We start from the raw sequence: 27840 nt of genomic DNA, 5'->3' as shown, positions 1-27840 counted from the left end.
GAGAGAGAGAGAGAGACTGCGACATAGTTCAGTAACTAGGAATTCACTTTTAGCCATCACATTCACATCATACGACATAAGGGTCGTGGTTTTTCGATCGCGACCAGATGCGCTTTTACGCACTCCTTCTCCAGCCCTCACACTCAGCGCGCTTTTTACGCACACTGGATATTTGACTCCTCAGTCCTCGGCAAGATGTCAAACGTCAGAAAACCGCATTATTCTATAGGAAGAGGCTGGGTGTCATTCATTTTGGGCTCGTGAGAGTGCCAGTTTGTTTCTCCTCGGGAAGACAAAATGACCAACTCTTTAACGGTTTTAGCGGGGTTTGCTTAGGCTTTCTTACCCCATTCTACTTCAGATACTGTAGATCTGTCAAAGAGGGACTTATAACTCCAGCATTGACTTGAAAATCGTCGGCATTTTCGGATATCTCTGTCAGGGATAAATCAAAAGGAGATTATGGCTTTATCGTTCCTGTGTGCGCTGTCCATGTGGTTAAATTTAGTCTGTCCTTTGCTTGGAACAGGGTTTGTTTATCACTATCCAGGCATCACTCTGCAGCGGCAGCGCATCAAATCGGAACAGAGCGGCAGCACTGGACCGCCAGGTACCGGGTCCCGTACCCAACTCAGGTGAGCACATGCACTGAAGGTTTTGCACTGCAGATGTTTTTTATGTTTTTCATTCCCGATGATGTCAAATTTGCAGCTCCAATAAATTAGTTTTTTCCTTCACTTTTTCACACCATGTCTTATTGACATTGATTGTGTCTGATTTCTCTCGTATAGAAGCGTATTATTTATAAGTGTGACATCTTTTTAATGCTATTTTAGGAACTGGTGTCAGTATACTGTTTCCAGAACAGTGTCCTGTCAGGTGCACAACGGGACAGAAACCACAGTGCAGAGAGTGTTCCAGGGCTGCCGGTGGCCTGGACCCTGCTCCAAAGTCATCAGGTACCCTCAGAGTCCTCACACTACATCAGCCAAGTCGTCTTCTCCCGTCAGCTCTTTCAGTTGTCTGTGATGCTGGTGCATGAATGGGGTTGGAATGGGGAGTCCTGCTGCATGGTGGCACGGTTTAGTGATCTGGACCCTTGGCAAGCACAGGCATGGGGCCTCTGTTCTACCATATTTTCTCTGATTGAAAATCCTGGTAGAATAAGATTTAGTAGTAAGTAGTAAGTCATTCTATTAATGCAACACTAAGCATTCAAATTAGAAGTATTATCAGCACAATTAATTGTTTAAGCCTTTTAAAGGTTTCCCTCCAAAATAAAAGGGACTAAATCCATAAAGTACAATGTTGCATGAAATAGAAATATTCAAATAAAGTACATATAGTTGCCATGTTGCCTCTCTTATCATTTTCATCCTCACTCTACGGTCCACCGTCAAAAAAGGCAAAAATGCTCATAGAATCAGACATTGATATGTGGCAGTTTGATCATGTCTGTGCATTTGTACATTTATGTTTGCATGTAGCTACATGAATGCCCTTGAAATCAGTGGCCCTGTGCTGTTTTCCAGCTACAGGACCCTGATCAGGCCATCCTTCAAGATTACCTACAAGCAGGTGACTGCACTGGAGTGGAGATGCTGTCCAGGCTTTGTGGGAGAAGAGTGTCGTGAAGGTGAGTTTCTTGTCTGTGCTTTTTTTCTTTTCTTTCACATGCTGTCGGGGTGAATGTGGTCTCTCAAAGACTGAAATTAAGGTGTTTTGCCCTGACCCATTTGTGTCTTTTTAGCAGCTTTACCCACATCAGTGCCTTGTTTTATGTTTGGTGGTGTACTGTCGAGTAGCTCGCTAATAGTGTGTTTCAGTGCAGCAGTTGGCCTTTTGAAATGATCGTAAAGTTGTTTCGAATTAAGATTGAAAGCCTGTTTTGGATTACTTTTGGGAGCACAGACTGCTGTAAAACAACAGTTGAAAGGGATCCTGTGCCCTGCGGTTTTGTATCTTTTCTTTTACGGCTGTGCATTCAAGAGACTTCTGTGTCTGGAAGGAGGATCACAAACACATCACTGTCTCGCTCTGTATCTCTTCTTTCTTTGCACACGTGTGGCAGTTTTCTCTCTCTGATTATCATCATGGCTGTTGCAGTCAAAGAATGAATTAAAAAAGCTTAGAGGAACGTCCAGGGCAGCTTGTAAAGTGGGAGGTAGTATGTCTCATGATGGGCAGCGCTGCTCCTAGATACCACAGACCACAGACTCTCAGCCCAGTAAAGACCAAAACTTTCACCCAGGGGCGAGACACCACAGTCAGCCCGAAGAAACAGACTGTGAGGGTGGATGGAGGTCTAATGTTGGGCTGCCTTAACTCTGCTGTTTTTATATAAATGTATACATTTCTATGTATGTGTCCACTGCTCACAAGCACACTGACAGACATATTTTCACATATTGTATTTTGAACATTGTGGATGCCTGTAAAACAGTGCTTCTGGCTGCATTGGCTCAGAAAGAGTGATTTAAAATGCAGAGTTATTTTAACAGTATTCTATTAAAATAAGTTAGTACACTCAGCAACGTTTAGATTTTCTGGGGTTGGGCAATGCAGCAATTTGCGTGCACGCCATTAAAAAACACTGGCCTGGTCGGTCCACATTTGTCCAAGATTAACAGTTACCTCAATGAGCAAGTTTTGCTTACTGGTCATAATTACCACACCTTGTTCCATTTTGCAAAAATTATTCATTGTTGCACTTGGAGGGCAAAGATTTACCACAGGTTAAGAAAACACACAGTAATACTAATGGAATAAACAGACATTATTACAAAGCCTTTGGAAACCATTATTTGCCCGGCCGTGGATATTATTCCACATGAAGATTAACACATAGCTACATCCGCTGAGTCTGTACTGCCAGAGATTATGGTTCACTTGAGACCAAAGTGGTTGCAGGAGTGTGAAGAAGTAATCTGGCTGTTTATTTAACGTTTGCTGAAATGTATTTGCAAGTTCTAATGGCTATTGAGCACGAGGGAAATTGCCTCCATATGGAGAGACAGGAGGCCACGGACTCAGTGAGCAGACCTGAAAGACAGAGGCTGGTCACTGACAGTCTGCATCACACTGAGGAGACAAGGTAGAGGGGAAAAAGTTAGGACGAGTGCACGAGAAACAACAAGGTGTTAAAATTGGTAGTGCAGAAACAGCTGTGTAGCAAGAGAAGAAGAAGGGAAAAGTAAAGTGTAATGAGGAGTGTTTCTGTCCCACAGGGCTCCAGTTGCTGCAAGCTGCCCAGACGGCAGCGAAGCAGAGAGCCGATTCTGTGGGAAAGTGGCCCCACTGAGATTAATGAGCATGACACTCCTCCACGAGGTCTTTGTAACATACGTGACCGTGCTAAGATCAGGCTACAGCTCCGAAACAAAGACTGGTTTTCCTCATGTAGATTAACCTAAGTAGGTGAATTCAGATACACTATAAGTGTATGTCATGGTTGTTGTTCTTCATAATAATGTCACAGGAAAACATTTTAAAGTTACACCTCAAACTTTGAAAGAATGACAGTTGTGAAAAGAAGTCATGCATCATATTTAAGAATGTCTGAGGGTCTTTTAAGCATTTCAAAACAAAAGCTCTTCTAAGGATCAACTACATAACTAATATAGGTTTCCCTAAGTCATCAAAATGAAGATATATTTGGTTTAAATCACGTTTAAAGAAAGAGTTTGACATTTTTGGGAATTACACTTATTTGCTTTCTTATCAAGAGTTAGATGAGAAGATAGATTCCACGCTAATGTCCGTCTGTTAAATATAAAGCTACATCCAGCATCTTAGGTTAGCATAGAGAACTCCACAGAAGTCACTGCTCCTTGCAAAGAAATAGTCCAGCACATACTAACCCCCTATAAAACCACAGCTTGGCAATATTACACTTTAGATTTTGTTTGGGAATAAACAAACAAGATATAACGCGTTGGTATCATATACTATATTCTATTCCACTTCCTCCCACTGTACAAAAGTGAAGCTAAAATATTCCTGAAACGGGCGCTGTCATCTTGTAATTTTGGAGCTAGAGTCTTTGCAGTAGTGATTGAGCGGTGGAGCCGCGGTTTTGAAGTCCTGCCCATACACCTGCCTGACCTATCGCGAATCACAGCTGTCAATCATGACGTTTCACCCCGTTTTTTCTTTGCATCAAATAACTAATAAACAACAAACTTGTCAGAAAAATGAACACTTACAAAAACATCAGCATGGTCAGAATTACCTGAAATGACCATCTTTGGTAAAAAAAAAAAATATTTGACTTGTAATTAAATTTTTTAGCTTGGCCCATGGTCCAATCCGCTAACATGGATAGGCGGGATTTTTGACGTATTCTGCAGCAAGCCACCAGGGGGCTATCAAGATGTTTTGGCTTCACTTTTGGGGAGTTGTCCATCTTTATATACAGTGTACGGTTTTGGTACCTTTTGGACAGAGCCATGCTAGCTGTCCCCCCCCGTTTCCTGTCTTTATGCTAAGCTACGGTAAATGGCTGTTGATGTTATCGTCATATTCACTTTACTGCACAAACATGCGAATGGTATCAATCTTCTCATCTAACTCTCGGGCAAGAAAGCAAATATGAGTATTTCCCAAAATGTCAAACTATTCCTGTGTGGACAATTTTAGTTGGTAACAGAATGTTGTTTGTGTTTGTTTCTGCATTGATCCTTGTGTCTTTATGTCATTCGGCAAACACTGTACATGCAGCTCTGTGTGGCAGAAAACTGCTGCAGTGGGGACTTTGAGCCAGCTGTTTTATCAGAGCAAGAGAGGACAGCCTTAACCAATGAAGATGACATCACCTCTGGCTTTAGTTTGATGGGGTTCTGGCTCCACTTCAGAGGCCCCTAAGGCCCTCAGAGACGTAGACACAGAGCACATTAAGGCGGCTAGGTCAAGGTTAAGTCTGTGTAAGCTGAGGAGATGCTTGTTTCTCTCACCTCCTCACACACTCTTGTTGTTTTCATCTCTCTGTCTAATACCTTTCTTACCATTATTCCTTCTAGAAAAACTCAGAAAAATAGGAGGAGCCCAAAATGAATGTTTGGTCTGCTGTGATGTGAGAAGTGCTTTCTTTGTTTTGACTCATAAAGGGGACCCAACAATTAACTGAGAAAAGAATCTGCAACAATGACAATAAGCATGAGTTGCAGCGCTTACAATGTTAGACATTTAGCACTTAAATCTGCACAAATCTGAAAAAGTGACGCTGTCGTATGAGCTGGTTAATGAATCACTCATTAAATGTGCAATGGCAAGGTTTTTCCCAGGTGCTTTGGGCCCTCACAAGTCCTCTGCGTTAAGCTTCTTGTATTTTTAACCTTTAAACACTCTGAAATATCAGGGAGCTCGTGGCCTAAGGCCGAGCTGGTCGCAAAGCTTGCATTTTTCAGTGTTTGCTAATGGAAAGTGGGTGTTTTCTGAATACATTTGGTTGACACCCTGACCCGTCAATATTTTTGACAGTCTGGTTTGTGCTGGCTTTGTACAGTGCATCTCAAGATTGAAATTTTGCTTTCAGCAGAGTTGTGCTAACACATGACGGCATGGAACACATTTGGGAGAAATGTGTTCGTAATTTCCCTGCAGTTCGTCCCTGCCCCCTCCTCCCTGCCTCATCACAGCAGCACCCCCCAGCACACATGATCATATTAACAGGAGGGATTGTAGGTAACGTCTGTGTGTGAGGGAGCCTCGTCTAAAAAGATTAAGTGCTGGGACCTCCCCTGATGAGAGCGCTAAGTTTAACAAAGTTTAATCCTGGGTGTGACAGCACAGGATTTGATTAAAGAAGTGAAAATGTGGCTAAAAGCTTAGGATGTCAAATGTGCTAATTTGTTAATGCTACAGCTTTGAAGCTGCTAGAGTCACTGTTTCCCCTCTGCAGCTGGATGAGGAAGAAGTGTGTTAAACCCACCGTTGGAGGGATTATCCAGAGCAACGGCTATATTATATCATTCAAAAATACCTTTAGAACTCTTTTATTTTCCCATTTTATTATCTGCTCTCATCCCCTTGCAGGCCTTTGCTCATTTGCCCTTGCTTTTTTTGCCACTGCTAGGCTCTTTATCGTCTATACTCCTTGCTGCTTTCCACTTATCTAACTTCCTATGTCCTTTAGATCTTCCGCTCTCCTCTCCTTGGAGTAAAGTGATAAAACAGAACCATAACCCACATGTGCCCCTCCAGACCTCTGCAGATTGAGGATATGACTGATGTCTCTGTTACATCCCTGGTTGTGCTCAAATATAGGTCAACGGTACCCTTTGACCTGCTGGGAGCTATGGGATAGCTCAGCTGTTCCCAGTCCTGGTCTAATCTGCCTGATGGATGACGCTCTGTTCATGCTCCTTCTGTGGTTTTTCATTTCTGTCATCAGCTTATCATTTGGTCTTCCGGCCTCCATTTGTCCCTCTGTCTTTCTGTCTGCAACTCCACACATCTGTTTATGCTGAGTTAAGCAGGTAAAGTTCCTGAGTTCCTAAAAAAGGTTCCAGAAAGGTTTCTGAGGTCGCTAAGAGTCAAATGTGTCTATGAAGATTGGACAGGCCAAGAGCTTGTTAATGTGTAAGGATGTGTATTTCTCTTTTTTGCTAAGAAATAAACCACTATTGTTTGTGGTGGCTTCTCTTATTAACACTAGTGCTAAGTAGAGATGGTCCGATACCATTTTTTGCTTCCTGATACCGATTCCGATACCTGAACTTGCGTATCGGCCGATACCGAGTACTGATCCGATACCAGTGTGTCATATATTTTATTATGTTTTGACAACTGTATACTACTATCCCTGTATGGATGTGATATTATTTCTGTCTTTGTTGTCGGCCTGGCTCAGGTTAAACTCTTTGTGAAACATGAATGCCACAGAACGTTCTTTTATTATGCAGTATGACAGTCAGATATAACGGAAAAAGAACATAAATAAACTACTTTAACGTAGATTTTCTTTAGGGCTTTATTACGTGGTATCGGATCGGTGCATAAACTCCAGTACTTCGATACCGATACCAGCGTTTTAGGCAGTATCGGTATCGGAACATCTCTAGTGCTAAGTAGTGCACAAAATACAAGCAAGACTGTGAGTCTACAGCCATGCTTGCTGCTCTGTAAATGCTAACATGCTCTCAATTACTGTGTTAATATACAGGTATATAACCATGGGGAACTACTTAATAATTTAGTATTTACTAAACACAAAGTGCAGCTGAGACTTATGAGAATGTCATTAGTTACATCCGCCAAGGAGGATATGTTTTCGGTTTGGCTTGTTGGTTTGTTTGTTTTTCTGTCAACAGTACGGAAAAACTACTTGTCAGATTTTCATGAAACTTGCTGTAATGGGTTAGCATGAGCCATGGAAGAACCCATTGCATTTGGAAGCGGATGAAAATGACTGGGCAGATACACAAATTATTTTTCACTTTCCTTAACATTGCTAGATAGGGTGTTGTTCTTGGCGGTGGTCTGGGCTCTCCGACTGTTTTTCATGTATTTGGTCATAAACTAAAGTATAAGATACATTTTGAGCTGATCATGGTGCTAGAGGAAAAGTGTCCATCCAATAGTTAGAGACTTTATGAAAAGTCAAGGGATCGCCAAAGCCGGTGAGATTCATCCTCTGGGAATCATAAATGCTTGTCACAAATTTAATGAGAATCCATCCATTTCTCTCTATGTCGATCGACCAAAAAACCCTCAAGCCCTAAAAACGAAAACATTAACACTCCAACTTACATCAAACATTATAAATAACCAACAGTTAATCTCTGCTGTCTTCACAACTTCCATAGTCTCTACTTTTCTTTTACATGCTCCAGCCTCCGAAAATAAGGGCTCATAGAGAATTTGGTATTGTGTGCTATCCTCTCATACTTACGATATTTCCGATATGACTTGTAAGCAGGGGGTATTCTGCCGCTCTCCCTCTCTCTGTCTAATGTGTCTCCACCATTTTCATTCTCTTTATTTCACCAGACACCGCTGCATTTAAATCTCAAAAAATGTTGCCCTGATTTCAGCCGATCACCGTGTGATTGTGTCTCTTCATCAAATTCACACAACATCATCTCATAGCATGACGATGACTGTGTGTCTGTGCACCAGCAGGGCCATCCATCTCTAACTGTGACTAATGTGTAGCTAGTGTGTCAGAGATTGGATTGGAAGAGATTCAGTTTGTCATTGTTTCATGACTACGCCTATCGTGTAGCAGCATTTTGTGAGCAGGGATGTGAGATTTATAACGGCACCTCATTATGCTTCTGAAGTCCATTATTTAGTCGTTGACTGTACTTTGCTCTGCATGAATGCATCAAATGTAATGGGAAATTCCATTAATTGCCAAGTATTTCTTACTTCCTAAATGTTGCAAAGCTTCAGTATAATGAAATGGTGTGTGGCCTGTCAGTTGGCATCATGGTAAAAAATGTCCCACTGTGGACTACTAGACATCTTGGTTTTCAAAAAAAGGCTCTGTTCACCATCCTCCACCAGCAACTGCGGTGAAAGTGGGTGGGTGATTTAGTGAGTGAGAGAGCTTGTGACAGAGTGTGTGTGTGTGTGTGTGTGTGTGTGTGTGTGTGTGTGTGTGTGTGTGTGTGTGTGTGTGTGTGTGTGTGTGTGTGTGTGTGTGTGTGTGTGTGTGTGTGTGTGTGTGTGTGTGTGTGTGTGTGTTCTGTGCCAGTTGTTCTTCTTGTTCATGCCAGCAATAGCTGACCACTTGGCTGGCTGGGGCCGACACACAACAGGCTCCTGGGACACAGCCAGCTCTTGGATAGCCAACTGTGGTCTACACACACACACACACACACACACACAGCTTACATATTGGGCACACACTGTGTATCTTGGGGATGTGACAGAGACTCTTAAGATGGTCCAAGAAGATGTTTCAATACATCATCCTTCTGTCCTGCTCACAAATACAGATGGAGCGAGTGTTTAGTGGCAATGAAATGGCTGTCCCCAGCTGTGTGCGTCACGGTTTATTCTGTGGTTAAGGGTGTGTGTATGTGTGTAAAAAACTGAGTAATTTCTTTGATCTATATCCAGGTCTAATGTATGAAATGTAGCTGTCTCAACAGACGATGCCCACAGTCTGACTTACACTCTTGCCAAAATATCCTGTGCTGTCTTGTAGGCTACTGTAGACACAATAATGGAAGGGATGATTCAACAAGCAAGTCTGTGTTTTTTAATAGTTTGCTGTGATGAAGATATGCTCTTTGTTTTGGCTCCAATGATCTTTAAATTAAAATTCATCTTTCAAGAGTTTCTAATCTTATTTATACTCTGTGCTTCACCAGGAGCTCTGCTCTAGTCTATCAGTTTTAATCGCCAGACTTAACAATTGAGCTTATCACATAAGACTAACTTCAGCTTTCCTTCCGTATCATGTTATTTATGTACATTGAATCCTTTTGCATGGTACCCAGCAATCTGATATGTTTGTTAATTGCATTTTATGTGATTAACATGTCCGTGGTCATTTTAAATCAGCTTTACTTGTCTTTCAAAATTGCAATTGCTATGTATTTCTTGTGAATAAAAAAAAGACACTTAAAAAACGAAAATGCTCCCTTAATTACTAAAATGCAAGCCTTGGTATCATTGTCAATGAATTTCCAATAATATCAGACAAGATATAGCATCTGAGTAGTTGAAAAACTGCTCAAACATACACACCCTTTCTTCACTTCTCTTTGGAGCAGAAAAGGTTCCCAATTCCTCCTGTTTATTTGGCTTCCCACTAAAGGCAACACAATCCTGAATCTTTCCCATGAGCTGAGTGCAATCCAAGAAAAATAACCCTGTCTTATGTTGCCATGGTGTAATTATGGATCCAAACAGAGTCAATAGCTGCGGTCCCATTCTAAACATCAGCTCGAGCACAGCGGAAGTTTGGTTTTCTTACCCAACATAATTAAATTCCAACTGCAGAGACGGAAATCCCGCCCACCACCTTTAGACAAAACAAAATGCTCTGGTTCACATTTATGGCAGATTGACTCAGTTCTGGTGTTTTCCTGTGGTGTGTGTTTGTGACATAACATGATATGGCTGCTTTTTTTCTGGCTCTTGTTGGACAAGAGATGAGGAATAAACAAGTTAGCTCATTAGCAGTGAAGAGGAAGATTATCCTTACTTTAGTATCTGAGGAGCAGAAAACCATCATGGACGGGGCATCTTTGCTTATTTCATTGCCAGTTGACCATACAGCAAAGCAGCTATGATGCATCTTGAGTGGAAGTGCTACACTGTCACAATCAATCTTTCCAACTGCATTTACTTGTTTGTTTGTTTGTTGCTTTGAGCTGAATCCTAATATGTGTGCACAATGACAATGCTAACATGCTGATATTTAGCAGGTATGAGAGTCCTGTTCCACTAGCTTCTGTAACTCAATGCAATCTCTCATTGAGTATTTCTTTCATCGGTCTTTCTGAACAGTGTGTTCTGGCTGTTTCATTTTAATATTCTATGACAAATCTGCATCCACTACAGAACTTTATTATAGAAATTACACGCCTACTTTGTGAGCATGCAAGAAACTACACCTATAAAAATGTAACAGTGCGGCAGAGCAGATACCTACGTCATAGTAACTTGGTTTCATCCACATGTATAATTTTTTCTACTTTTTAGCTGTCTGCTGACTAAAACATCTACATTGTTTAGTCCTGTCTGTCCTGCTGTTATTACAGATATGTTTGAACTCGCCGCAGCCCCCTGACCCGTCCATTAGTCATGGCTCCATTTTTGTCGAGCCATGACTGATAGTCTAGGGTCTTATGGGAAAGGGTGTTCCTTAAAGGCTGCTAAAAACAGAAGAAAAAAAACAATCAACAGGAAAACGTACTGTCTTTTATTGAGACGTATGTTGTAATTTGCATCATTACAAATATGAATGTGATTTTGAACCCGGAAAAGATCCAGTTTCACTTTTAGCATGTTAATATTTACAAACTACAAAAACTACACACAAACTACAGCTGAGGCTTATTGGAATGTCTTTAGTTTTGCACATATTTGTTCATAAACAAATTGACATTTTGACCTGATGATGGCACTAGATGAAAAGTTAAGCAGTCACCAACATTATTACAATTCATCCCAAGAGGAGCATGAATATGCATACCAAACTTCAAAGCAATCCATCCATCACTTGTTGACGTTTCACTCAGAATCACGAATGTGAATCTCATGGTAGCACTAGAGGAAAAGTCAAGGGATCACCAAAGTCAGTAGGATTCATCCTCTGGGCACCATGCAAATATCCTCCAAAACAAGACAATCCCCTCCGTCTTTACAAAATTCCATGGCAGTCCATTAAATAGCTGTTGAGATATTTCAGTCTGGACCAAAGTGGTGGACCTTCTGGCAAACTCACAGACCGACGTTGCCATTCCCAGAGCCACACCGCTAGGCTAAAAACTAAATGTCATCACATCGTCACAGAATAACTGTTGGAATGCATCACAGATTGATGTACTGTATATAACAGAGAAACAGTGTGTCAGAGGGTGGAGACGTTGTGCTTTGATGTCCTTGGTGTAGTCTCTGGAGAAACTTCAGTGCAGTTAGTCACAACAAACTCATGTGGGGTCTTTATGGTTGAACAGCTCTTAGTATTTGGGTTGATGAATCCTAAGGAATGTGTTTTTTGGGTTGAGCTGTTGATTGTTGTTTCCGTTTGTGGCTGCGCTCCAGAGATTCAAGATTGTTTTGAAGCGAGGCATTGAAAAACCACACCCACGCAGACCGATACACCACTAGATTGGATGTACATGTAGACACAAACAGACACAGTACAGACGTTCACCCTGTCCTATTTCAGCGAAGCAGAAACCTCAGCAGTTGCCATTAGTACCCTGTGTGCTGTGGTCAGAGACGCTGATTTAGGCAAACCAGAGCTGTTTGGGTCATTTTTGTTGTTAGTTATTTATGAGCACCAGTTGTCTAGAGATCCCTGCTATGACCACAATGTGGGTGTGTCCCGTCTGTGGGACTGACAGCTGACATTCCAGACTTCTTATGAGCCATAGACCAGAGGAAGGCTCACATTTAGAACAAATACTGGGCTTTTCTATAAAAAAAAAGTGCTATTCTGTGTTTTGGATTTTGAATTAGGGCTCATTTAAAGGATCCAAAATTGCAGCACAGCCAGAAACGTCTAGGTATCTGCGGTTTAGTTGTCGCTAGAAATGAATGCAAGAAACCTGAAAAAATAAGCAAAAAGTGCCTTTTTTCCCCAAAGTTTATATTCAACTGATGCTTGCAATGCATTAGTCCATCAACACGTACCGACTTTGCTACCCTGTTTGTGGCAAACCCATCCTAGTGAAGATATATGTTTACAGCTGCTATAATATTTTTTTATATTAAAGATAGGTCAAATGACTACATGGAATGCAAAAGGGGTTACTCAAAGTGATGAACCAGAAAGAGAGAATTATTCCCTCAGTTCTAAAGAGCGTGTCATCGTCGTTTAGCTAATTGTTTTGGTTTTCTGCTCGGCAACTGTCTTGTTTTGGTTTACTCTAATCACTCTGATTGGCCGCACTAAGCAGCTGTTTTCTGCAAAAAGCTACAGACTCACCACCAAACAGCAGACAGACAAAGTTAGTGACTAGCTGGTTAACATAAAGCATCATTTAGCTGCTAAAGAGACAGATAATTCCCTCAGGAGTTGGTGGAGACCAAAAACAGAGCTAAAAGAGAGTGACTATTGGACTTACATTCACCATTTAGACAGGAGCACGGCTCCAAATGAATCTTAATATTGTTCTGTATCTTTCTTGACATTTGGAAATAACAGTGAAGTATATGGATGGATGGATGGAGGGTGTGTGTGTGTGTGTGTGTGTGTGTGTGTGTGTGTGTGTGTGTGTGTGTGTGTGTGTGTGTGTGTGTGTGTGTGTCTGTGTCTCTGTGTTTGTTTGTGTTTCCATGTGCTACACACAGTTAATGATTTTGGTATCTGGAGGAGGGTGTGAGTGAGGGCATACAGGCCATCACTGCGAGTGGGCAGACAGATGGGAAACATGCCAAGTCAGGAGACAAGCAGGTGTGCGCCAGGTGGTTGTGTGTGTGTGTGTGTGTGTGTGTGTGTGTGTGTGTCAGCAAGAGTGAGAGGTCTGATAATATTTACTCTGTGAGTGAGTGACATGATTTAAGGAGGAATTCCTAATAAATTCCTGGGTCTGATTTGATGGACATTGTTCTTGTGTATCTTGGCTTGACCTGTTCAGTGTGAGATAGAGAGATACTACTGATGGTGCCAGGATGAAAAAAAGAAACAGGGATGAAAGAGATGAGGCAGAGACAGAAAGAAAGGAAAAGAGAGATGAAGAAGAAGAAGAAGCAGCTATACCTGGAAACCAAACTCATCCTTGTCTTTCTTTCTTACAGAGTGTTTGAACTGTACCAGTTTCATCGACATGAACAGCAGAATAAATGCAGTTGAATCAAAGGTAACGAGGATCCCCTGATGCCTGTCTTCATGAGTTATTTGAAGACGACTTTGTTAACATTTGTACTGCAGACGACTTTATACACACAGGGTGCAGATGTGTCTGAAATCTGCTGATCTTGTTCCAGATCAAGCTGTTAGAAAAGGGACGTTCATCCCTGCCGACAGTCAGCAGTTTACTAGAGGGCTCAACAGACAACGAGGTGGATGCACCCCAACCCACTCCTATTGGACCGCCATCATACCTGCCTCCAGGTGTCAATGCATCAGGACAAACTATTCTAAAAGATGTAGTGGAGAAAAGTTGTTTTAATGTTTGTAAAAAAAAAAAAAAAGGCACAGTGCACAAAGCAATCCTATTTTGTTGATATCTTAATGAGCGTATTTGAATTGATCAACAGTAAATGCAGTTTCAATATTTAGCAATGATTAAAGGAATAGTTCACTGCTATTTAAATCAAGCCTCTGATGAAGTTTGTTGGAATAACTGTACATATGGCTACTTACACCCCTTAATCATATGTTAAAGGATTACACTGTGGGCCTGGCTTTATCTGGTTTATTTGTGCTTGTTCTAAAGAGGGTTACAGCACAGAACAGAACATCTTGTACTTTTCGGCCTACAGTAACACATGAATAATAGATTATTGATGCTCATGATTTGGTGGATGTTGGGAAATATAATGGACATTTTATTTATTTTTCACATTTTATTTTACTATTTTTAGTACTTTGGTGAGGTGCTGAGATATAGTATGAAGGTTAAAGTAGTACTCCAGCAATTTAGGATTGCACTTCTATTATGTTGGGGGACTTGTGAGAGAGAGAAATTTATAACAACAACAAAAAGTTAAAAATTTGAAGTAGCTGAGGCTGAGATATCGGGACTTTTAGTCCCTAGTATGAGTCAAGCTCATAAAACGCTGCAGTGCCCTTTTAAATGATTTAGGAGTGAACTATTCCTTTCACTCTACATTTGACTCTGACTGGCTCTTTTTTTTTTTAAGCACCAGGAGGCAGAGGGCTTCCTGGGCCCATCGGACCACCAGGGCATCCAGGTTCTGCTGGACCTCCGGGTCCGGCTGGAAGAGCAGGCTTCCCTGGACCCACTGGTAAAATATCATGATGAGACCTTTGAGTGTCATCTGCTCCTATGAAGATGGTTTGGAAAAAGCTCTCACAGTTGACACTTGTTTAACATGACTGATTGATTGATTGATTGATTGATTGATGTATTTTGCTTTGGTGCTCAGGCCCAAAGGGGGACAGAGGTCTGGCAGGGGTTATAGGTCTCCCCGGCCCTCCTGGTCCGCCGGGTCCTCCGGGGCCGATCTCCTCTCCTGTCCGAGTGCGCGGTGACAATTTTTACGTGGATAATCAAGGTGAGCAGACAGTTCCACCTTGAATTGACTCTTTTACAGTGACTTAGGGCTGAATTGTTCCAGATGGCCTTAAATGAGAAGTCAGTGTTACAGACATGGTTGAATTCTGACACAAGAACAATTGTAAAACCATTCAAGCATTTTTGGTTTGTCTGAGTTGATGCCAAAACCACAGATCCATTTTGATGAATCATGTGCTTCACCACGTTCAAAAACTCACATATCTCATACGTTATGTTCATCCTGTTCTCTTTGCAATCATTGTGTGATCAGGCCAGATGAATGGAAAATGGTTTAAAAGGGACACAGGTGGAGCATATTGTAGCTGTTACCAAGTGTTTAAATGAGCAATATGTGTCTTTAGCTTTCAGTGAAGGACTCGCATTCGTAATGGAGAGGGTATTGTTTCTTTGCAGCGGAGGGCTGGCTTCGATTTAGTTTAATTGTTTCCGTGTGTGTTGCTGCTGCCTAGCCACTGTTTACTGCAACCTCATTTAACACCACCACCAACAATGAAGTCAAATACCCGCACATAAATCACAAGATTAGCTCAGATAGTTAAAAAAAACAACAATATTGAGACATATTTTGTATTCATCTTATCCACTTTAATACAGCTTTACTTCTTTGTCTACTCCCCAAAAAGACACATACAGTGTTAAACATGAATCGATTTCTCATTGTTTGAAACTTATAGATATGACATACATGTGTGCAAAAATGTATGTAAAATCTCTCACATTTAAAACCTGGTTTCACCACAGGGAGGCAGTAGAAGTCCATGCTATAATCATTACCTCATGGAGACTGCTGGCTCCGATTAGGCTTTTGGCTGCGTCTGCCTTTCTGAGCCCAGAACTGTGTCTGCGGGTCTGGAACTGTGTAGATTTGGGTCTGTGGGACCATGTAAGCTGAGGGGGGCCAACTGGATGTAAATCAGGCCTAATTTGTTAGCTGTCAGCACGACAGTCTGCGTTTGGGGGAACAGGCCGCGGCCTGGAGCCAAAATCTGGGCTAGCTATAAACGAGGGAGGAGATAGTCTGTCACTCATGTGGAGTTTCTTGGGGAGGCAGCCAGGCTCGAGGAGACTGTAACATTAGAAAATTAGTTCCAGAGGGAAATCTGCTCCTTCTAGACCCTTTCTGTGGACTGAAGCCATAATGTAACAGCGCTGTCTCAAAATGTGTGGGGGGGGGGGGACTGACTCTGAGCATATGTTCAAGTGGAGAGGAAGTGTGTTGTGGTTGAAAACAAAACTTATACTTACAAGCATACTTTAAAATACCCTACATGCTGAGAACAAGGCCCGACTTCCACCTCCTGAATGAAGATAGATCGTGTCCAAGCATTTACTGCTCCATTAAACGGGACCTCTTTTAGATGGACCAGCTGCTCCTGACGATCACTGTCACACTGCATTTAATCCTGCTGTTGACTGCTGATGCCTGGTGACCCTTGATGTCTAAACTCTTCCGTTAGGTTGAAAAAAAGGATCCCACCCCCTGAGGTCCAGGCTGATGGGGAGACCCCAGTAGGGTTATGGATGCAGCATACAGCTGTTGGAAAGGCATGCTGGAAACAAAGAGTTAATAGACATGTCCGAGATGTAGCCATAAAACACAGGAAACAAAGTCTGTGACAGCAGCAGAGGCCGATTTTCTATCTTCAGATCACAGCAGGTTGTGTTTTGAAATCAAAAAGAATTTGGGTCTCGAATACATCATCAAGTCAACATTTTGGATTGGCTTTAACTGCTAATTTAACTACATCTGTGAGGAAACTGTGTAAGAACAAGAAAATACTTGCTTGCATTGAGTGTTTATCTCACTGCCCCGAAAGACCTCAAAACCTCAATCAAGTATTTTGAGACATGCAATTCAACTGTTTTGGAGGTCCGTTGAGCTGCAGAATACAGAGTTGAATAGGTGTTTGACACTACACTACATGGTCGCATGCATCCATGGCCACCCTTAAGTGTGACTGTGATGGGGTCTAGTGTGTCCTCATTTTCTTTTTGGTGCATTTACGTCTGTATTTAGAGCTGCTCATTTGTGATCAGATCACCCAAGATGCATTTAAGTGCTAAGAGACAGTGGGAAGGTTTGCAAAGAACGGTTTTTGCTCACAAATACAAGGCAAAAAGGTAAAAAAAAAAAAAACATTGATATTTACAAATGTTGTGATGTTATATTGTAAAGAGCTTTTGGAATTTAATATAATCTACTTCATGCTAACATTTCTGTCTGTGGAGCACAAATATGACACCAACGATGGAGTCTTTGGAGTCAATTTTTCACATGTACTTGGCCAGTTGCTGTGTTTCAGATTCAGATATTCAGATTCCGATAGTTGCAGTCTAGTTTAATTTTAAGTCATTCACACCAGGAAATACAGTATCATTTAATGTCTGTCTGTAATATGGGAACTTTAAATTAAAACCTGCTCAAAATGATAAGCTGTAAATCCAGTTCTTGCCCCTGAATGACCTGAGTCAAGTATTGATTATATTTTCTCTAATCTGCCGTTACAGTCTCCATTATCTTTTGTGCAAAGGTTAAACGGAACTTTTTGTTTAAAATTCTGTTGTTTTTCTCAGAGGAGATCCTCGTCCGTCCAACTCTCCCTGCTCCTCAAATCATAGTTGGGCCTCCTGGTCCAACTGGTCCTGTCGGTCCCTCAGGTATGAATGTACACTCTATGCTGCCCACAGGTTAGAGGCAAACACCACAGAACTATATGTAATATAGTGTGTATATATGTGTATATATGTGGTATTTGCCTCTAACAAACACCTAATATATATACTGTGTGTATATATATATATATATATCTCAATGAATGTTGTGTCATGATTGAGTTTTGACCCAAATGGCTGGTCCATCATTTCAAATGCATGTAGTGTAACTGAGCACTGCTTAAACTCACAAAAAAATGTATTTTAAATCCCAGTCAATGTTCCCAAATTTCCAAAGAGAGGAAACATGTCATGCTAATTTACAGGAGAATGCGTCAGAAGAAACAAAGACACTTTAACATAATGACATACATTTTAAATGTGTAGCATCAAAGCTTTTACTATATGAGCCTTATATATATTCAAAAAACACTGGTACAAGCAGATGCAAAATGTCACTTTGTCATGTGAAAACACTGTTAAAGCGATTACATTTAAGGAAACTTTGAAACAATGAAACACTGAAATATTGATAACTTGAGGATTTAATGTTTATTTTGTAAGCCCTGACAAATCTCCCTCACCGGGCAGTGTAATTTCTGAATTAAATTAAACTGTGTTAAATTGACTGAATTGAATTTTGACATTGCACAATAGTCAGAGCCAAACTTTTTGACACTCATCCCCCTTATGTGTGAATGACACTACAGGCCCTCCGGGACTGAGAGGACCTGCAGGGATACCAGGTCTGCCGGGACGAGATGTGAGTATCTGAATGTGTTAATCACTAAAACATATGAATGTATGACTGGCATCATTAATACACGCTCTTCTGTTTTATTGACATAAGGGGAAGGAAGGCCTCCAAGGCAACCCTGGGGATCCTGGGCCTAAAGGAGATCCAGGGGAAAGGGTGAGGCTGTTGTAACAATTGTCCTCGTTATTGGATCAGCAGGCTGGCTGAACATATATGATTCTGATGAACCATTCAAATGTTTTTTGTTCTACGTTTTGTAAAGGTTCCTAGCTGTCATGCAATCTTAAACACATTAAAGGTGAACAAGATTTTCTTCAAAGACTCACTCCGAGCTGTGACTAATCCTCCTCCTCTCTCTCTCTCTCTCTCTCTCTCTCTCTCTCTCTCGTCCAAGGCCAGGCCTCACTAATCAGGGCGGCCATGTCGGGTCCCCTCTTTTATCTCTCTTTGGCTCTCTAGTGGGCCTCTGTCTTTAAACCTGATCCCCTTCGTCTACTAGCATGATTTAGGATTGGAGATCTGCTGAAGAGGTAGATTAGCACGAGGGGCTGGTAAATGTGTGTGTGAGCAGGAGTCCTAAATTATTTCTCTCTGTTCTTTCCCTACCAGGGGCCTCCAGGTGTAGCGGGCGAGCTGGGCCTTCCTGTAAGTATAAGGTTATTGTGTACACACACACACACACACACACACACACACACACACACACACACACACACACACACACACACATATTTGACTCTGTTTCCACAGGGAACGCCGGGGCCAAAAGGAGAGCCAGGAGAAGGTTTGAATGAGGTAAGAGACATTAGGATCTTTCCCTCCTGAGCTCATTTGAAAAATTGTCCTAAACTAAACATGATGGTGTTATTTAGGGTGAGGCCGTGCAGCAGCTCAGGGAGGCCCTGAAGATCCTGGCCGAGCGGGTCCTGATCCTGGAGCACATGATCGGTATTCATGGTGAGGAGAAAAACAGAGATGGAGGAAAATGCTTTTTCCAGGCCTTATTTTGAGGAAATAGGCGTAATCTTTTTCTGGCTGAAAATAAGATGAGGAGATTGATACCACTCTTAAATGTGTCTGTTAGGTATAAGGCTACAGCCAGCAGCTACAGTTAGTTTAGCACAAAGACTGGAAGCAGGGGTTAAACAGCTAGCCTAGCTCTGACTAAAGGTAACAAAATCCACCTATCAGCACCTCTAAAGCTCACTCAACATGTTATATCTTATTTGTTTTATCTGAAAAAAGCCAGGCATATGATGGATAATCCGCCGTTTTATGGGGGTTGTGTGCTGGACTAAGCAGTCGCCAGCCACTGCTACCTGTTACTCTGTTCCATGATTACTGTTACTGCTACCCGCCAATAAATAGTCCGGTGCATAAATGTTGTTTTTTCTCTTCAGTTTTTTACAGATTAAACACACAAGATTTCATGCGTTAAATAGTGTGTTTTAGAGGTGCTGGTAGAAGGATTTTGTTACCCTAGGACAGAGCCAGTCTAGTTGTTTCCACCTGTTTCCAGTCTCCTGGCTGTGTCTGTTCATTTAACGAACAGACACACGAGAGATATCGATCTTCTCATCTAACTCTCCTCCAGAAAGCGAATAAGCGTATTTCCCAAAACGTCAGACTAAGATTATCGTTTTGGATGATTGTGTGTCTGCCTTTCATGTCTTTTCACAGAGAACTCTGAAGGATCTGGATTTGGCAGCCTTTCGGACCCCCTGTCCTTCTCTGCCATAAAGACCAAGCGTCTTCAGCCTGTTCAAACCCCTCCTCAAGCTCCAGTACTGGGCAAGAGACAGAGACGAGCTCCCCTTTGAGCCTATAGTCTAATTTTGTATGGATGTAGTTGTGATGGATGTGGAAAATTTTGCTTGACTGGACATACACTTTTTGTTTATATCATGTTTGTTATATTACAATTTATTTGCCCATTATTGTCTTTTTACAACTGTAAAAACAAAGAGATGTTGAGCATTTCATCCACATTAAAGGCTTTATTGAGCCTTTTTTTAAACCCTGTTGCGGCATGCTCTTAATCTACATAACCTTAGCAGCAGCACTTGTACAATGTTGTACAATGAAATATAATCTCATAAAGTGTTATGAGGGTTTTGGCGTCTTTCTTTCCTCAGATAACACATAGTAAACACATCAGTTTCCTTGGCTGGTGTTGCAAAGCTCCTCAGGCTTCAATGTGAGTTCCCAAGAGCTGGACCCAAAATATACTATTTAGTGTCAAACACATTCTTGGAACAACCTCAGGGTTCATCTTGTGTTAGCCTGTCAAACATATTTCATCCTTTCTCTTCTTTCGGCCTCTCTCTGGTTGTTCTGCCTTGTTAAAACTGAGGTAAGACATGACAAGCAGCCAACAATATCTGCTTAGAGTAAAGTTAGGTAAAATGAATAGCATCTGGATAGCGCACATCTGGAAAGCAAAAGGAGGAGATGCTGAAACAGTTGAGTTTTGGCCTGAAAAACACAAACCCTGATTGGCTCCAGTGCACTTTTGCGCGATGGAGCACTAAACAGGATTACACTGACTTCTTCATAAACTGCCTCTGAGATTTGTCTTCAAACTGATATGATTATTGTAATAAGTCTCTGAGAGAACAAGCCTGTTGATCTCTGAACAAAGCTTTGACCATGCCTGGTACAATCTTTGTCTTCTCCATTACAAGGTTTATGTGTAAAAGGAATAGTTGGGCATTTTGCCATATAAGCTCATTTGCTTTCCTGCAGAGCGTTGGAAAAGAAGATTGATACCACTCTCATGTTTTGTATGCTAAATATGAAACTGGAGCCAGTTAGCTTAGCTTAGTACACAAACAGAAAACAGCTAGCCTAGCTGTGATCGATAAGGCCAAAATTATGAGCAGCTTCTGACTTATAACTCAAGCGTTAGGCAATTCTGATAGCAACGGTAAATAAAATTCAATATTAACACTAGTAAACTAATTCAGCTCATTTTAAAGGAGCTTTAAAGATTTAGTGCGTAACTTTTTTTATAATAATGTCCGATACATTCAAGCCATTGCCAAATAAGTTGATATAAAGCTTAATAAGACTATCAGCTCCACAAAACTCTCTCAGTAGTAGTAATTCTCAGTATGTCTGTATTTCTTAGTATGGCTATGTTAAGAAAATGGTGTCGTCCGGCGACTTTTCGCGTCGAAAATTGACATAAGATACAATTACCTCTTCTGAAGAGTCCATGTTTTTTTAGTCCTCCGTATCCTCCTTGGTTACAAGCAAGTGCCTGGTGAAGGCGTGGGGGTGGTGCGCGATCACAGAAGGCTTCTACCATGTTGATGTGCTGACAATTTAGTTGTCATGACTTAGAATTCCTCATGGGGGAGACAGAAACTACGCACTATAGCTTTAAACTGTTAGTGTGTATCTGGTTTCACTTGTTAATGAAATGCTACAAATATGTATAACACAACAAAAGAAGCGAATTTAGAATAGTTATGTGGTGTGTCTAAGTTTAATGAGTAGTGGAAACCCTTTTGGAAAGATGCGTGACTCCCAACGGGAAGTTTAATTTTAGCTTCGGACAGAGCCAAGCTAGCTCTTTCGCCCGCTTCCAGTCTGTGTGTGCTAAGCTAAGCTAAACGGCTGCTGGCAGCTGCTTTTACCATACACGCATGAGAGTGGGATCGATTCGGCACGAATGAAAACCAAAATGTCAAACTTTTCCTTCAACCATCATAAGTAAAACAGAGATGGACCTGTCTGTGTCTGTTATTTCTGAGGGTTGAGTCTACTGATGTACCATTTAAATACTTGTTATGTTGTGTCCTGTGCATGTTTCATTATCTTTTATACTAAACAATGTTCAGGTGTGCTTTGTTGTTTAATTTGCGAGACATTGTGCTCAGCAGATATTTATGTGTTCATCATTGAAGTAAGATTAAAGTCCCAACAACAAAGGGATTCATTTCGTAGAGTCACCACTTTATTGCACATGATTACATTTACACACATACTGTGCATCACAACCTCACAGCGTGGCGAGACTATTTACAGCTTCTCCTTCTTTACATCCTTCTCATCATCGTTGCTTCTCCTCTTTCGACTCCTGCTCTTTGTCCTCTCCGTGGGTGATCACATAACACAAGATCTTGTCGTCAAGGTTACAACATCCAGAAGAAAGTTTGAAAACATCTGATTTACAAGCAAGCAAACAGGTAAAGTTTTTTTTTGTGATGAGAAGAGCTGTCAGGTTTGCAGAAAGATAAAGATCAAACATGCTATTACATCTATAGACAAATACAGAGCTGGCTCTTGTCATTTCAATTAGCACATCAGAACAGGGAGATAAGTGCGGTTATGTATCATTGTCATATATTCCACTCTGGCCTCTTTATGCACCCTTTCATCTGTGCTTTGCCTGCCTGTTTCTGTCTTACTCCACAGCCTACTGATGTACCCCATCCCCTCCTCCTCTGTCTGTCTCTCTCCTCTTGTTTTTCCTGTCTACTGAACAGAGACATGTTGATATGAGGCCCGCTTGCATGGCCACAAGGGAACAAGTCTCTGGTGCTTTTGATCAGTTGCAAGATCAGACATGTCCACCGCTCCCCCACGTACACTCCAGTGACTGATCATGCAGTATAATGGGCAGGCACAGACAACCAAAGATGCACACCCACACATGTTCTTTCTGTAGATCATATAAGAATGGCCACACACACATACATACAAACAAATGGACGCATGGTGCATGTGTTGGCTCTGCTCACAGTGGGGTGGCTTGTTTGCTGGACACGAGGGAGCGAGAGAGAGATGGTGTGTGTGATTTCCCCTTTCTTGCCTTTTTTTTTTTGCCTTTGACAGTAAGATGGATGATTGCAATCACAGGAGCCATCAGTGAGACAGAGTGGAGGTCTATGGGGCAGTGAGACACAGCCATGGGAAACCAGCCGTCAGATTACTGCACCACGCTGCTATGGGAACACTGCTGTTTATTTGTCTGGGGGTTTTGTTGTTTCATATGCATTTTCCTTTCTCTTCCCCTGACCCCCCCTTTGTGCAGTCTTTTGATGTACAGAGCATGAAAGAGCATGCAAAATATGTGTAGGCTATGTGAGAGGGAGAGCGTTTACATTTCACAACATAGTAAGCCTACTGTAAGTCAATATGTCTCTTCAAACCAGTACAAATGTGACAGATTTCATAGCGATTAGACTGGTCTCTTTGATCCCTTGAGAGAATGAGAGGCAGACTTTTCACTCCCCAGTCAACGGATGTTTTTAAGAGAAACATCTGTTGCTGTACAAATGAGATTACTGAGTCTCTCGCCAGGGGCCATGTAGGTTATGAATGGCACTGTTAGTGAAGAGGGGGTCTGGAAGAGAGCAGAGAAGGATCTTTGTAATAAGCTGTAGCTGGTAGTTAAGGGGTTTAAATCAAATTAAATTGCCTCAGATTCTGTGTATTCGTCAGCGCTCACCTTCAACTAGTTCAACAGTATCGCCACCGCCGGTACCTTTGAATCACTATCGCATATTGATACATCCAATATTTCACCTTGTTGCCAAGCAACAACTCACCTCATCCTCTGTAAACTTGTCAGCCTGTGACATGAGGTGATATTTCATCCTGCAAGAGAGCAACAGGAAAGAAGAATTACTGTTTCCATCTCTTTGACTTTGAATTAACTGTGATCTGTATTTCACTGACTATGATATGCGTTGTTGCATCCTGGAACTTTGGTAGTGATTTACGTTTTTGCACTGTGCAAAGTAATTCATATTCATCTAAGGCACAGTAATTTCTGCGGTGTCTGTGCAAACTGTCACCCTAGGTACTCCTGTTATTTTTGGGTCAAAGACCTTGAAGGCGTTGAGAATCGTCTCCTCTGGGTCACAAAACACAAAAGCACAGGTAAAGCTGTGAGTATTACAACTGTAATCTGTACAGAAACGATGTACACCGCACTGACCTGGTTTCACATTATACTTTATGTGTCATTTTCTTAATTTCCTTATGGTTTTTTTTAGCAAATGCTAAAGTTTAAAACAGAAAATCAAGACTATGAAATATTGCACACATCAAGATTATAGTTGACTGGGTTTCCCTTTGAGAGACAATAAAAGCAACGCTGAACTTTAAACTTGGCTGAAACTAAGCATGAATAAATCATCAATATCATTTAAAACAATAAAACAAACCAAACTAAAATCAAATATTTCAATATTAATTAGGGTTCCCAGTCGAAGCCAAGTTACAGTTTTAGTGTAGTGTACGAGAATAAAAAAGGAAAACCCAACTACTAACATTTTTTAGATTTTATTATCCATTATGCACTCATGTTTTTCAGCACTGCACACAAAACTGATAATAGATTTAATATTAAATAAAATTGCTGATATATAAATAAATCTAGTGAACATCAGAATTCCAATTAAAATAATCAAAGTATTTCTGGAAAGTAAACTAACATTGATTAGAAGATAAAGACTAAAAATGCACACTGCACAATCATCAAAACCTTGGAACTGACTTACCTTTGAGTTATTTCCTCCGAACATGTTTAGGAATAAAGTGAAGTTGAGGGGTCCCGAACACGCCATCATCTCATTGAGCTCATTGTTGCCAATGTGAAGGCGACCTGCCATCAACCTTCACACTTCTGTGATCGATGTAGTAACATTGTAAAAGAGTAAGAGTAATTACAGTGTAAATAAATAAGTCAACGTGAGACATAGATTATACTGAAAATATTCTGAAATAGAGCATGTTATGTCGAAATCTAAATCCAGTCATGCTTTTCAAATCTGTGCCTTTACGACTAATAGCTAATAACCAGCTCACCCAGGCACAAGTGTCCCTTAGGTCGCTCTTTTTGATGTCACCGTCTCTGTTCTGGTCCATGATGGTGAAAGCCTGCAAGCTGAGGGCAGTTACACAGGTTACCATGAGAGGCAGTACAGCGCCACACAAGACGGAAAGAGATAGAGTATTATATGAACACAGCATCTGTCCTCTTTACCTCTTTGAACTCCTGGATCTGGTTCTGCTCCAACAGACGGGCGTTGGAGCCTCCTCCTTCTTGGCCTTTTTGGGTGCATGTAACAGAACAGATGTGTCCCATGAGAGAGGAGGTCCACAGTGGTTCCCTTGAGTCAGACCAATGTGAGGTGGGACTCAGCCTCAGTCAGCAGAAACACCAAAAACATACACAATACACAAACAGTCGAGTAGCTGATTATATTTCTGTTGTATTCAACCTTTTTTTCCCTTGATCAAAGATGATATCCAGTATCAATTTACTGACCAGAAATTGCAATAAAATGGGAAGCAATAGTTAATAGCAATTTAACGAGTGCAATAAACATGCTAGATATCCTGTACAGCCTCTTAATCATCAGGCGGATCTTCTTGCAGTCTTCTTTGTTATCAGATGAGCTCTAAAGAAACAATAAGGGGAGTACCCTTTCTTTATACTGTATAATACTAGGTCAACTGTCCAGCACCTGTTCTGTCCAAACAATAGAGGTCATGCTGTACATGCTTCCCACAGCAGAAAGGTATTGAATAAGGACATGTCAAACAAGCTTCAGAACATGTAGTGGATCTATATTTGAAAACATAAAGAGTGATTATACTCACAGTAACTAGATATGCTTATAACTCCTTCATGTACATGAATGGGATTATGACAGGGATGAGGGGTCTGGATGTTCTGGCCGTCTGAAAGCATTACTGCTGATAGATGTCAGCGGTTTCAACAGCTGTTAAGGCATCAGCTCATTATATGGTGCAATATTATTCGCTGCCCTTGTGCCTGCAGGAAATGCCTCATTTGACAGTGTAAAGTGTTAATTCTGTGTCAAGGCACTAACTCAGAGGTGTAAATTTAAATGATCCACATCACAGCTTCTGATTCCTATCAAGTGACATCTAAAGCGCGCATGTTCACCTCCTCCTCCATTCTCTTATTTTCTGTCCTTTTTCTGTAGCCTAAGCTATGACAATATACAGTATAAAGGATAGTAAAAACATCAGCAAAATGAACAAGGCTGTGTAAATAGCAACGCTTAATGAAACAATAGAGGATGTGCATGTTAGTACAGCTGTCGTTCTTTCTAACAAGTCGTGCAATAAGTATGAACAAAGAGGTGAAACAACACCTTTAAAGTAATTGAGGCCAGTGTTGCAATCAAGTGGCCAATGATGTGCAGACTCAAGGCAAGCGCTCGGAGTGCTATTTTAGGGATGCATGGCCTACTATAACACAAGCATCAAACATATGGTGATAAACAGTATACCAGATCCAGGGATGATGAACGTGATTCAGTGTTAACCCCGCATTTACACACGTAAGAGATAAACAGGCAGGTATTCATGTACTTTCTGGAGTTGTCTGGATAATGCCTCCCTGAACTTACACACAACAGGTTACACATTCATTCACACATTCCCTCTGAATACATTCTTTACCGCAACCCTAAAGCCCGCTTTTTTGTATCTTTTCATCATCTATCCCACATCATATTTTGATGAAAATCAAATATAGTTTCAAAAGCATCTTTCATTCTACCTTTCAAGCCCTGATTTCCATTTCAGCTGTGTAAACGTCACCTTGCAAAGGTGAAACTTGCATTAGATAATGTATCACAGTTAACATTTGATCACCTTTATTATTTGTCAGTAAGTTGTTTTGTAGCACCATACAACTTGATGTTAAAGTTGAAAGTGAGGATTTTGACATTTTTGGCAAGCAGAAACACTGTTTACTGCGATGAATCATCTCAAGCTAGTTTTGTCTTTGCAAGCTCATTTGTCTCATTTTCATTTCTCATTGTAATGCAATCAGCGGACATTCAATTAGGCCTAATGTAAAAGTTGAGTGTACAGTGAATGCAATGTTTACATTTTTGGGGGATAGGCATATGTGCAAAATCCATGTTTTGGATTTCAATTAAAGTGATATAAATCAAATGAAATCAACAGTCTCCCAGACAATCAGGGGTGCTTGCTGATAAATAGATTTCATCAGGTGGACAGTAAGTCCCACTGTCACAGAGAGTCTCTCAGTTCAATCAGGTGCGTGAGGTGATTCTGCTGTTTTCACGAGTGAAACCATCGTGTCAAGTCTTCAACCACGTCGGTTCTGCCTCTGTTCCTCCTCACCGCCCTGCAGGCCGTACAGTAGTGTTCAGCCCAGAAGGTGGGCTGGTGCACGCTGTAGCTCCCTCTCCAGTCCAGGTGCTGCCTCAGCCGAGCCGGGTTGCGCCTTAGCATCAGCAGGTACCGGGCCAGCCCTCGCACTGTGGGGAAGTCGTCCACGTGGATGAAGGCCTCGGGGGGCAGGAAGCGCTCATAGTTCTGCCTGGAGGGACCAAGCACCACCGGGATGGCACCGGCCCGCACCGCGTTCCACAGCTTCTCTGTGACGTAGTCGGTGTGCTGCGAGTTCTCCAGCGCCAGGTAGAACTGGTACCGTCCGACCAGCCGCACCACGCTGCCGCCGCTGTCCTCCGGTAACGGCCGACCCGCGCGCCCGAACACATCCACCTGGATGTACCG

At 41.6% G+C, this 27840-nt stretch overlaps 2 protein-coding genes across 3 annotated transcripts in view; one reads left to right on the top strand and one right to left on the bottom strand.

The window, feature by feature from the left end:
- Positions 1-33: 33 nt before the first annotated feature.
- On the top strand, positions 34-22239 carry col26a1 (collagen, type XXVI, alpha 1). Of its 2 annotated transcripts, none has more exons than XM_078246075.1 (14): positions 34-635; positions 837-959; positions 1533-1636; positions 13426-13487; positions 13615-13741; positions 14500-14598; positions 14740-14868; positions 17466-17549; positions 18254-18306; positions 18394-18456; positions 18910-18945; positions 19051-19095; positions 19173-19257; positions 19981-22239. In XM_078246075.1, the coding sequence occupies exons 1-14, from the start codon at positions 463-465 to the stop codon at positions 20118-20120; spliced, it is 1323 nt and encodes a 440-aa protein (XP_078102201.1). In that variant the 5' UTR covers positions 34-462; the 3' UTR covers positions 20121-22239. The 2 variants fall into 2 exon arrangements, with proteins under 2 accessions (XP_078102201.1, XP_078102200.1); XM_078246074.1 differs by having other exon boundaries at positions 37-635; positions 14494-14598.
- Positions 22240-23342: 1103 nt separating this feature from the next.
- LOC144515335 (alpha-(1,3)-fucosyltransferase 4-like) overlaps positions 23343-27840 on the bottom strand; it is a 5488-nt gene continuing 990 nt past the window's right edge. Inside the window, exons 1-4 of the mRNA XM_078246078.1 lie at positions 25301-27840; positions 25123-25201; positions 24816-24940; positions 23343-23907 (exon numbers count right to left, since the gene is read on the bottom strand). The exon at positions 25301-27840 is cut by the window's right edge and continues 990 nt beyond it. Coding sequence (XP_078102204.1) covers positions 27382-27840 — 459 coding nt within the window. The 3' untranslated portion in view covers positions 23343-23907; positions 24816-24940; positions 25123-25201; positions 25301-27381. The remainder of the gene's footprint in view (positions 23908-24815; positions 24941-25122; positions 25202-25300) is intronic.

Source organism: Sander vitreus, chromosome 3 (assembly GCF_031162955.1).
Source record: "Sander vitreus isolate 19-12246 chromosome 3, sanVit1, whole genome shotgun sequence".
Classification (NCBI taxonomy): domain Eukaryota; kingdom Metazoa; phylum Chordata; class Actinopteri; order Perciformes; family Percidae; genus Sander; species Sander vitreus.
This window is presented reverse-complemented; position numbering and strand designations above follow the sequence as displayed.